Source organism: Nanorana parkeri, unplaced genomic scaffold (genome assembly GCF_000935625.1).
Source record: "Nanorana parkeri isolate BGI_ZX_2015 unplaced genomic scaffold, ASM93562v1 scaffold9, whole genome shotgun sequence".
Taxonomy (NCBI): domain Eukaryota; kingdom Metazoa; phylum Chordata; class Amphibia; order Anura; family Dicroglossidae; genus Nanorana; species Nanorana parkeri.
In genome coordinates this window covers 2,634,195-2,647,059 of record NW_017306277.1, presented here as the reverse complement: position 1 = coordinate 2,647,059, position 12,865 = coordinate 2,634,195, and the positions used below count along the sequence as shown (strand labels likewise).

General features: G+C 44.2%; 1 protein-coding gene across 2 annotated transcripts in view; it reads left to right on the top strand.

Moving 5' to 3' along the window:
* PSMD6 (proteasome 26S subunit, non-ATPase 6) overlaps nt 1-11,227 on the top strand; it is a 15,199-nt gene extending 3,972 nt beyond the window's left edge. For both annotated transcript variants that reach the window (XM_018554534.1, XM_018554525.1), the window contains exons 3-8: nt 556-701; nt 1,775-1,994; nt 4,472-4,580; nt 5,966-6,134; nt 8,312-8,389; nt 10,942-11,227. In XM_018554534.1, coding sequence (XP_018410036.1) covers nt 556-701; nt 1,775-1,994; nt 4,472-4,580; nt 5,966-6,134; nt 8,312-8,389; nt 10,942-11,038 — 819 coding nt within the window. In that variant the 3' untranslated portion in view covers nt 11,039-11,227. The remainder of the gene's footprint in view (nt 1-555; nt 702-1,774; nt 1,995-4,471; nt 4,581-5,965; nt 6,135-8,311; nt 8,390-10,941) is intronic.
* The last annotated feature ends 1,638 nt before the right edge of the window (nt 11,228-12,865 follow it).

Genomic DNA, 12,865 nt, shown 5'->3' with positions numbered 1-12,865 from the left:
CCCCTCCCCCCCCCCCCCCCCCCCCCCGAATTGTCAGCACCTAGAAGCTGCTGTACTGCTTCATTATGCATACTTATTTCCTGTATGACTCTGACATTGCTCATTCCAGTCACTTCTCTCCTCCACCCCTTTGCGTTCAGGGGCTGAGAGCTGTAAATTCAATGAAGGCAATTTATCAAAACTGGAGCAGACAAAATCTGGAGCAGCTGTGCATGGCAACCAATCGGTGCCCTTCTCTCATATTCAAATCTTAACTGAACAAACTGAAGAGAGAAGCCTATTGGTTGCCATGCACAGCTGCTCCAGATTTGATGGATACCCCTCACTGCTTGTTCTTAATGAGGCATAGCATGTACGTCACTTGAGTTTTTGACGTCCATTACTATCTGAAATCTTTGTCCTGCGCTCACCAACCTTGGTAGTGTCCTGGAGTGTCAGCGCTCATGTGATGGCAGAGAAAAGCAGAACATACAAGTACCTTATTCTTATACTCCTTTTAATCTTTGATGAAGTCATCACATTTTAGGGTCACACTGATTCTTCTTTCTGTTGCAGGAGGGGGCCCTGACAGCGTTCAGAAAGACCTATGATAAAACAGTTGCTCTTGGACATCGCTTGGATATTGTGTTCTACCTGCTGAGAATTGGCTTGTTTTACATGGATAATGACCTGATTACACGGAACACAGAGAAAGCGCGCAGGTAGGCCCAGTTCTGGATGACGGGTACACTTCTAGACATACCCTAGCCTAGAGCACATGTGTTAAACTCAAGGCCCAGGGGCTGAATCCGGCCCACCAGGCCATTTCCTAGACTTCTAATTTCAGATCTAGGTATTAAGTTATTACTAAAACCCGTGATAATCGAATGCAGAGGCAATTATGATAAAGATTAGATACATTTATATAGTCTTACAGGCCCTTTGAGGGCAACCATAATGTTGATGCGGCCCACCATTAAATTGAGTTTGACACCCCTGCTAGAGCCTTGGTTCTCAATCTGGGTCGCCGCGTTCCTTCCACTTTTCTACATGAGAGGCTTCTCAGCCTACTCCTAGTGCAGTACTGTCCGTTCTCACGCCAGCCCTTCAAAATATACTGCCTGGCACCGAGTGTCAGCTTGCGGTGGAGAGGGCTGGGGATATGGCCGTGACGGAGCTCCATCCATACGTGCATTGCTTACAGCTCCATCCATACGTCCATTGCTTACAGCTCCCTCACGTGTCCTGTAGAGGTGCCGGGACCGAAGTGACGTCACATTCTGGCTCCGTCACGGCACAGCAGCCCACACTGGACCTCAGGCTAAGGATCCACTCCAGTTCTAGGAGACTTAAACTTTAGGTACGGAGACTGGGTGGACCTTACAAAAAAATGTAAAAAGAATTTTGGAGTGTGTGTGTGAGACTGTGTGTTTTATGAGGGCCCGTTCACACTAGTACAGTGCGTTAAACTGTATCACGCAATCGCACCTACCATGCATTCTGGTGTGGGAGGTGTGTGGCGTTGCCATTCATTTGAATGGTACCCCAAACACACCTCCCACTCACAGTTCGTATGCCTGCACCCTAACACGTGTTCAATTGGGTCGCAACTTAATGACCAAGGACAAATGTGGGTCCTGAGGTTACACAGGATGAGAACCACTGCCCTAGAGTTTGCCAGAATACTGTACCACCGCTCCAGTTTTCACTACATGTAGCACCGAGGTATCTTCCCTCTTGTAAGTGGTGTATTGTGAATGTATTAAAGAGATGTATTTTTCTTTGGTCTGTGAAGCCTCATAGAAGAAGGCGGTGACTGGGATCGCAGGAATCGTCTGAAGGTTTATCAAGGACTGTACTGTGTGGCCATACGTGACTTCAAACAAGCAGCTGAGCTCTTCCTGGATACCGTGTCCACGTTTACATCCTATGAGCTGATGGATTACAAGACCTTTGTAACATACACAGTCTATGTCAGTATGATTGCACTAGACAGGCCAGATCTCCGAGAAAAGGTAAGGTCTACAGTGATGCTGAAATAAACGGCCTGATTTAATTATAGAGGGATGAAAGGTCAGCTTCAGAAATGAAACATTGAGATGTATACGGGAGGCTCAGCTAACCTGCTCTATACTTCAGTTTTTCAATCAGTGACGCTGTAGTGAACCAGCCCTCCAAACCTTCATTGCAATCTGAGAACACCTGCCTGTAATGCAGAAGAGCTATTCCCAGACACGCCCACTGCAGGTTCTTTGCTGGCTCTTGTATATGGAAAGTGTGACGGACCGCCTGGTACCCCGACTGGGTACCTCCGCCAAAGAGCGTCTCCTGCCCGCCAAACCCCTCTCTCAGCCAGCAGATTGGCAGTAACCAGCCCCTAACCCCCAATCACGAGGCAAAACTCATGTTGAAGGTTCAACATAGAAAGAGCAACTGCTTTATTAAACAAAGGACATTCACTTTAGAGACACTGGGAGGGATACAACCCCCTCCCCCTCCCCTCCCCCTCATGACAAACACAGATAACAGCTTACACAGGGAATCAGACATTTACATACACAGTCACAGTACAATAGGGTGAGCATCAGATAACAGGGGGGGGGAAAGCTATGCAACTGACTTCACTTAATTAAGTCTCCATTTTGAATAGACAACCCATGTGGCCAAGTCCTTGTCCTCCACCATTTTAAAACATATATTTCACAGAGGGCAACAGTCACTGTCTGCATATAAAATGTACATTTAGCCCCAAAATCTCCTGTTCTCTTGCTGGGCCATAATCGGTGGGTAAGAGGCCGGCCTGCAGCCCCCTCCAACTAGCACAGTGACGGTGCATTCCGTCACAGAAAGTATGAGTTAAAAATGTCCATACTATGCAGTTTTTAGACCACCAGTTTCACTCACTCACACACACACCTTGATGTTTTATTGTGATTGGAGATCCAGTGGGGGAATTTATGAAAACTGGGGCAGACAAAATCTGGAGCAAGTTTGCCCTGCAACCAATCGGCTACTCTTTTTTTTTAGTTTTTTTTAAATCTCAACTGAGTTAACTGAAGAGAGAAGCTGATTGGTTGCCATGGGCAACTGGTCCAGATTGTCTGCTCCAATATTGATCAATTCCCCCCAGTAAGAAAAGAGTTAATAGTTCAGTATACACTCCTGTAACCTGTACGGTCTGGATTCCATTGGCAGTAGATTATACATGACAGGTTCGCTCTACCCAAATTTGACTCGGCTCCCAGAAGGCATCTAACTGTACTGCTTTGGTCCTTCATTTTAGCAGTGTTCTCTCTCCTTAATCCGTGTGTTTTACATTTGGGGATCCTAGGCACATGCTGAGCACAGGGCTTGGACTGCTGAGTAACTTACTAGCAGCAGGAGTCAAACACCAGGACTTCAGTGGCTAGTAGGGACTCTGGCTTTGGTCTAACTTTGTCCCTCCAGCTGTGGTGACACTACAAATCCAGTCATGCTTGTGGCTGTCATCTTTGCGATCCCTTTATGGGTATTCATCTATAACAGTCAAGTCCTGGACTTTAATCTGCTAATAGTTTGCCTTCCCTGGTTACTCCCCAATCAACACTATTTACATTTTTAAATGCTTTCCCTTTTCATCACACACCTTATTTTAGACACGGTGTTTTTTTTTCATTCACACAGGCAGTGTGCTGGCTCTTGGGATGAGTTATGCAAATATTAAAATGACTTGATGGGCAGATGTTGGTATGGGGGAGTCAGCGTTTTTAAGCAGACTGTATTTGCATGCACCCAGGGGTAACATGAGGGTGGAAAGGGCAGACCAGGGATAATAAGTCCTCATTCACACGAGATCCCGCCCATACAGATCCGTGCTGAGTGTGATTTTTATACGCAGCAGCCTGTCCTTCTCTATGGGAGTACGCCGCTCTACGCTCACCTGACCTGCGCGTCCGTGCGGGTGTCTGTACTCGTACGCTGACAGGATGGATTGAGCAGGGACACCCTTACGGATGTGCAGTTTGGGTGAGCGTAGAGTGGCATACGGCCACGTACTCCCATAGAGAAGGACAGGCTGCTGCGTGTAATCACACGCAGCATCTGTTCTTCCCAGGAGCGGCCCGATACAGGCGTGCACGGACGGATCTGTACGGGCCGGCCGTTTCTCATGTGAATGAGGGCTGATGCTGGGGAGGAAAGAGCTAGATAATGCTGGTTATCCTCCAGTCAGCAAATGAGGTGGACGCTTTCTGACTTGCTGCAACTTCTAATGCACATCGTGAGAAGCTCAGTGTCAAGTAAAATCTGTGTAAGCTGTTTCAGTTGAGGAGAGGAGCCTATACGGCTGTGCCTGAAGGTAAGAGTGGAGTTCAGCTTTAATTCCTTTTCTTTGTGCTTCACTCCATGACATGACAAGAATTCTTCCTGTGAAAATGCAAATATGGAGTTGCTGTGCCTTTACCACACGCTCAGTGCTGATTACATGTGACCTGGATATGTGCTCTTCTTTCAGGTCATCAAAGGAGCAGAAATCCTAGAAGTGTTGCACAGTTTGCCCACAGTCCGCCAGTATCTCTTCTCACTGTACGAGTGCCGCTATTCCGTCTTCTTCCAGTCACTGGGTAAGACAAGATTCCATGGCACTCTGTCCTAATAGACCGTCCTGTAGGAGCAGAGAGGTCCATTGCAGATATGTGTGTATATGGACCCTGTACATCATGTCAAGGCACCAGTAAGAATACTTGGAGTGGGCTTGCTTTGAGGCTGCCAGGGAATTCGCTGATGTAATGTAACATGTTAAAGTGTGTAGTTATGATTATTTCAGGTGCATTGTCCTGTCATCATACTGCAGAGAAGGACACTTGCTCTCTGTGTGGAAACAGTGGTCCCCCTGTAGAGGTTCAACATGCGCCCAATTGGATAGTTGATATTGACAAAGCTTTTCAAGTAGGCTCTAGCTGTGTGGTTATCGGTGAAACATTGGTGCCAGATTTTCATTATAAAGCTGGCCATAAAGCTGGCGGATTTCCTGCAAGGCCTGGCCTCGGGGCAGCAGGGGTGTGGAACTCCTATCTCCCGAAGCCCAGGACATTCAGTTCCGGGCGGGTAGTTGCTATCTACATTTAGCCCCTTTGGCAGGCAGGGCTAAATGTACAGCTGGGAAGCCGCCTCTTGTTTTGTACTAGTGATCACTTGCTCCCTGCAGGTGTGCCACTCTCCATGGGGGGGGTTGTTGACTAGGGAGGCACATTGAGGAACCTGGCCTTGGGGCAGCAGAGAGTAAATCCAGCCCTACCTATAGCTGGAGGAATCTCCCACTGGGCCAAGCTTCAGTATCTTGCTAGTCGGCCCCGCTGGCTCTCGGAACACCTGAACAATCTGATTGGCATTGTTCAGGTATTTTGACAGCCAGTGGGGGCCGACTAGCAAGATACTGAAGCTTGGCCCAGGTGGAGATTCCGCCATCCACACAGTTTAGTGTAGATGGAGGAATCTGTTGCACTTTTTCCATCTGACCATAGAAAATCTGCAGATCATCTATAGGTGTACGGCCAGCTTAAGTCTGCCAGCCAGGTCCCTCACCTTTGCCTTTTCTGGGTGTGGGAGACGGCCAACAGGCAATGCCCACATCAGGCAGGCAGTAACACGGACACCCGAAGAATGACCCCGGCGGAGCATCACGAGACTGTCACTAGGTAAGTAAAAAGGGCATTTTTGTTTTATTTATTTCTATGTTAGCAATCAGAGTTGGTGGGGGAGGGGGAGATGAGTTACAATGTTCCTGGAGATGAGCTGCTAAGAAGCCTGAGACTTTTACTAATGAACTGATGCCTGTGTGTCTTACAACTATGACCATTAAAGCTCATCAAAAACGAGAGATCTCAAATCCTGCATAATGTCTGTATAGAGACTGGAAATCTCTTCCTTATTTAAAGCCATTGTCTTGTATAGAAATGTAATGCTCGGCTCTGTATAGTAATAAAGTTGTGTTTTTCTCATGATGCAGCTGCTGTGGAGCAGGAAATGAAGAAGGACTGGCTCTTTGCCCCTCATTACCGGTACTATGTGCGAGAGATGAGGATCCAGGCCTACGGTCAACTGCTGGAGTCTTACCGGTCGCTCACCCTCAGTTACATGGCAGAAGCCTTCGGGGTTGGAGTAGAATTCATAGACCAGTGAGTTCCCGGTATTTTCTGTCTTGCACGGCAGGTTTAGGCCTCATTCACACACAGCGCAAGCAAAATTGTATATTGCGTATATACGAGTGTCTATGTGTGCACTATTTGCATTCCCAGAATGCATCATTCCTAATGGAACTTTTAATGAACTGTACGCATATGCACGCAAACATGCGTATGCGCATAAAATATGCAGAGATACGCTGCCTGGACTCGTCTCGGTTCCATTCTGTTTTTGCGCATATATACGCTACGCAAATATACGGCTCCATACGCGGCTATGTGTATGGAGCCATTTATTTGCATATGTTGCATATGGTACAGTACACGCGTATACGCGCGGCAGTGTGAATGAGGCCTTAGGATAGCGACTTGCTTCTCTTGAAATGAGTCTTGCCAAGGTTATCCGTGGGTGTTGTGACCCACCATAGTGTTGCTTGTGTTTTGCTGGGGCTCAACAAATCCCGGAAGCAAGGTGATTTATTGCCAATGAATATGCTTGGTGACTGCTTCCTGAATTCTCCATTATTTGATTCCAAATCAAACCGAGTGATACACAAATAAGATACATTATCGGTAATAGTTAAGGTGCTTGAATTGATTTTTAGGATGTAACTCCAGAGTTTAGTGAAATGTTCCCTCCTAACGGAATCGGAAGGCCCAGCACTCCATTTAAGATGAATGTCTGTTGTCCATGGAGGACGACACTCTCTGCTTTAAAGACAACAGGCCGGACACGGATCTTGTACATCTTGATCAGGGATATGTGGTAACACTGATTACAAACGTTTGGCCATAAAGAGTAGATAAACTGATCTAACATTATATTACGTGTACAATATATTTATAGACACCTGACCATCACACCTCCTACCAGCTTGTTGGACATTCCATTTTACAACTATCGGCATTAATATGGAGTTGGCTATTACAGCTTCTGGCCTTCTGGGAAGCCTTCCCGCAAGACTTTGCCCCCACAAGCTCCTCCAGACACTCCAATTACTGGTGTGTTGGGGGAGAAGACTTGGCTTACCGTCATTGTTCAGATTCACCACAAAGGGACACGAAGTTCTTTCCCCTCAAACACCAGAGAATGTCTTTATGGAGCTGGCTTTGTACATAGGAGCACAGGCATCCCGGAACAGAAAAGGGTCTTCCTCAAAATATCTGTATACTGTAATAACATTACACCTCAATGGAAAGACCTGAACTCGGTTTGCGGGGGCCATATAGTGTATAATCATTGCAGGTCCTTTTTGTAATGTACTTAATCTAACAATTTAATTTTAACCGTGACCTGTTCTGCAGGCCTTTGTTGCCTTTACTGAATTCGGGGTACATTTAAGCTGGTAAAAAATGATTGATTGTGTATACAGGCGTGTACACAGTGTACTTGCTGTGACCAGGCTGTTACTAAAGTCATGATCAGACTGAGGAGGCCAAATGTTTCATCTCCACATTGGCAATCAGTCATTCCAGTTCTGTGTGCAGTCCTTGCAGTCTATATAACAGCACTGAGGGAGCACCAGCTGCTATCCTGCCACTTGCAGTCTATATAACCGCACTGAGGGAGCTTCAGCTGCTATCCTGCCTCTTGCAGTCTATATAACAGCACTGAGGGAGCTTCAGCTGCTATCCTGCCTCTTGCAGTCTTTCTGGGTGCGTTGTTTGCCATGTGCTGAACATTATTATTATTATACCGGATTTATATAACGCATCACTTGTTTTACCACATGTCCACCGGATCTCACCACAACACATGCCTTCAGTTGCCATAATCCATGTAAGCGAAGTACTAAGGCCTGTTGTATAGGACTGGGAGCACACTGCTAATGTTTGCGTTATCTCCCATGATCACCCGACATTAATCACCAGCCATCGTTATGCACAGGGAACAGTGTAGCATGTCGGTGATGTATTGCTGGTGGTACAATGCTCCGATCGGCTGCTATGGCACATGTAGTGAACGCTAGCAATTTTATCTTCGGCAATTCCAAAAGCCTCTTTTTAGAATAGATCTAGATCACTAGCAGAACCCTCCTGTGTGCGCCCAGCCTAATGTACAGATCAAGTAGGAGTATGAGTAGAGGTCCAAACCCCACATGGGTAACATGTATAGGACGTGTGCTCCTGCAGCTCTCAGTGACGGTTTGTTTTCTTTCCTTTCTTTGCAGGGAACTCTCCAGATTTATTGCTGCTGGTAGACTACACTGCAAGATAGACAAAGTGAATGGGATTGTAGAAACCAACAGGTAACCGAGTACACGAGCTTCATTCTTACAACGTCTGATGCTCACAACCTCCAATGAAGGTCTTTCTGTCTGACGGTTTGAATTTGGGTGTTATTATTTGTACCGCTGTCTGCCTCCATTACACACAGGCTAACCTTCTAGTGCTGCCATGTTATCGCTCATCTGCATCTCGGAACTTCTGTGTAACTAATTGGTGACGCTGGGCATGCTCTACGCTCTGATTGAAGTACATGGGCCATATGTAGTACGCTCTAACTTTCTATACCACTGCTGCTCCCCCTGAACACTTGACAGTAATTCTCAGATGTCAGGAGTTACTGTGCAGCAGCTGTAATAAAAAAAAATGAACCGTCTTGCATGGTGTTAAAAGAGAACTATGAGGTAACCTTTTTATCCCATAGTTCTCTTTAGGGTCACGGGAGGACAAATACTAATGTCCTCCCGTGACCCGAAGCACAACATACAGCGGGCTAGAGCTCGCTATATATTGAGAGCACCGCAGCCGGGACAGATCCCAACAATACTGTTGAGATCCACCCAGCTGGCTGATTGTACCCCCTGCCCCCCCATCCGTTTCTCCATTCAGCGCTGGAGGATTGGAGCGGGAAGGGGGAGTGGGGACTGTCAGTCACGGCTCTGCAGGGAGTGAGTGAGCGACGGTATGTGTTCGCTCACTTCCCGATCTATTGAGCCGACGTGTGACAGTTTCAATGTCACAGGTCGGCTCTAACTATGAGGAGTGTAGATCACTCGCCTCATAGTTCTCGTTTTAAGCACTTTTCAGAGGGGGGAGATGCATACAAAGCACCATTGTTACTCTGTTTCATTCATCTGCAGATCAACTCTGTGTTTACCCTAATCAGTCCTAAATAATACATTCTTTCCCTTCTCCCCTTAACTATTCTTTTTCTTGCTGATTTTTTTTATCTTAACTTTTTAAACTTGTTTTATTTTTTATTCATTTTGCATTTTTTTTTTTTTACTGTTACATTAAAAAAAGTGCAAATCGGGGGGAAAGCATTTTTTTTTTTTATTTTACATTTGTAACTAACTTTGCAATGCTTTTGTACCAGAATCCTAAATGTATTGCCTTTTTAAACATGCAAATCATATAAATCATATAAATCATACAAATCATCGCATAAATTGGGTAGTTATCTGAGAAAAAGGAAATCAGTTTTACACCTCACAAACTTCTCCTTCTCAGACCTCTGCACTAAGGATGTTTCCATTTTATTTTCTAATTCTAATAAATTTAGATTTAAAAAAAAAAGATCTGAACCACCCGCGGTTTACTTCCTACAAATATATATATTTTTTTAAATCATTACTTTAAAAAAATGTATTTTTAGTAATGTCTTCATTAAAACATGTCATAATTATTGCATAGCAGGCTGTGATTTATAATTAAGATTCCCCACACATGGAATCCTTGCAGCCATTTATTTATTGCAATCCTCCATGTGAGTGAACAGGAACTGACCTCATGATCCAAAAAAGGTGCCTGTGGTTTGTCTTCTTCTTTTTCTTCTTTTTCTTTTTCTTCTTCTTTTTCTTCTTTTTCTTTTTCTTCTTCTTTTTCTTTTTCTTCTTCTTTTTCTTCTTCTTTTTCTTCTTCTTTTTCTTCTTCTTTTTCTTCTTCTTTTTCTTCTTCTTTTTCTTCTTCTTCTTTTTCTTCTTCTTCTTCTTTTTCTTCTTCTTCTTCTTTTTCTTCTTCTTCTTTTTCTTCTTCTTCTTTTTCTTCTTCTTTTTCTTCTTCTTCTTTTTCTTCTTCTTCTTCTTCTTCTTCTTTTTCTTCTTCTTCTTCTTTTTCTTCTTCTTCTTCTTTTTCTTCTTCTTCTTCTTTTTCTTCTTCTTCTTCTTTTTCTTCTTCTTCTTCTTTTTCTTCTTCTTCACCATCTTGAACCTCTTGCATCTGCTACAGTGCACGGGGCAGTAGAAGCTTATGTACTTGAATTGTCCATAGAGGTACCTTTCTTTTTAAATTATAGGGTCAGCTTGTTTTCAGTGAGGATGTGCAAAGTGGACATATCCCTGTGCAAGTACACTTAAGATTGTTGTGACGTTATATATAGTGTATTTTGCGGTACATAACACGCACCTGACCATAAGACGCGTGTAGTTCCTGACAGCTGAGACAGGTGGCGCTGTGATCACACAGCAGACAAAGATGGAGGTTCTTCATCTGCTCTATGGTGAGCTCCTATGCCGTGGTCACGGGTCCCCCAGAGGAGCGGGGACCCTGAAAACCGCATGGGGGGCAGACAGGATCGCTGCTGCGCCTTTCCTACAAGTGATCTAATCAGATCACTTGTATGAAAATGAGCGGCGGCGGCTCCACACTATACATTTAGCAGGAGCAGGACTAAATGTACAGCTCTCACACATTGGCTCCATAAGACGCACTGACATTTTTGCCCGCCTTTTGGGGGTGGGGTGGGGAGAGAGTGCGTCTTATGGAGCGAAAAATACGGTATATAATATTACACACGCACTCTGTAGTACACCTTTTACTTTGGATATGAAGTGTAACGCCGCGTTATGTTTTCCAGGCCGGACAGCAAGAACTGGCAGTATCAGGAGACCATAAAGAGAGGAGATTTATTACTGAACAGAGTGCAGAAGCTGTCCCGTGTAATTAACATGTGAGAAGACGCTTTTAGCTGGGGTGAATGGATCAAATGGTCAAGACCTTCGTGTTGTCTATAAATTTCTCGCTGCTTCAGTTATCTGAATGATGGAAAATGTGTATTTAGGGTTTTTACAGTTTTACATTATGTCAATATTACAGGATGTATAAAACTAAACAAAAAGAGAAAAAAATAAAAAATGTAAATCAAAATCTGTGCTTTGTGACATTTCTTGATGGTTTCTGGCCGAATGTGTTTGAAAGTTTCTGTCCAGACAATGGCGATATGCAGAAATCTCTTGTGAACAACACAGCGCTGAAATAAACCTGTTAAACCCTAATATAACATGTGTCGGAATAATCAATAATGAGCAAATAAAAGTGATAAGTGGAACATCCAAAAACGAAGTGATAAATATTCCACAGTGCATATAGAGTGAATGACGCTATTAATAATGATATGATGTTGAAAAAGAATGATATCCTCAGTACAAGATAAACCTTCAAAAATTCGCCTTTCCTGAGTGCGGATTATTGTTGTTAATATGTAGAAATCTCCAATACATTCGCATCTTCCCCTGTTTTATCCCTTTAACCACTTGCCGTCGGAACAATTTCTTCAGTTTTGCTCACAAGATAAAATCTGAATTCTTGGCTAGAAAACGGCTTAAAACGCCAAAACAATTAGGCCTGATTCACACCCAGGCGCCACTGTTCTTAGCATGCGGTTTTTGCACGTTTATGCGCGCTGTGCACATTTATAATGCGCATTTCAACGTACGTACATGAAGATGTGCGTTTTGACTGGAAGCTCATAAAACATTGCGGGCAATGGAAGAACATGCCTTTTAAACGCACCAAAACGCTCACTAAAATGTGCAACCTGCTTCTACCACTCATTTTTGGCCCTTTCCAATGAAGTCTATGGGGAGTAAAAGCACTTTTATCTGCCCAAAGAAGCTCATGTGCCTTTTTGGGTGTTTTCCTGCTTGCGGTTTTCTGTTCAGGTGTGAACCAGGGCCATTGAAAATCATGGAATTTCTTGCGTTGGACATTTTTAAAAAAATTTGCTCAAACTCCTAGGTGTGAACCGGGCCTTATGTTTTCTGGAAGCGGAGGCCATGTAGAATAAAAGAATGGTAGTTGCGATTTTTTTTTTTTAATGTTGCATGATATTTGCACAAATGTTTATCAAACCAAATATTCTGAGGATAAAATACACTAAAATGAATTTTACTGCACAGAAACAAAATATAATTTTTTTGGTCAAATATAAAAGATGAGTCAATGCCGCCCTCCCATTACATAAAGCGGCATACGCTTCCAGCGGGTGCCCTATAAAGTTCGACAAAGTATGGTCAGGGTGGATTGAGTCCAGAGATACGCTGGGGGTGTAGACAATAACTCTAGGGATAGCCATCTGTTGCGATGCTGCCCTCACGAGGGCGTAACGGTACTGCTTCTACATCCTATAACCCTAGGGAGAGACAACTGGGCAGGGAGGGAGAGAGAGAGAGGGTGGAGTTCACCTCCGTAAAGTTCCAAACTTTACCATCGGCTCATGGGATGGGAAACTGACACGAGTTTTCCAGATATAAGATGCAAGTTATTCAGTTTGATGGGAGTTAATGGAGAGTGGAGATGTTATAGTATAGTAGGAGTCCTATAAGTATCTACGGGGGGGAGGGGATTGTCCAACGGCAGCTTGTTTTGAGGCATTTTATGTAAGATTTGGCATATGTTATGCCGCATTGTATAAAAGTGTTAATGTCAAGGAACTATGTTGGTGTCATGTTTGTATCTATAACTAAGGCAAAATGAATAAAAAGAATTTTCAAAATATATAT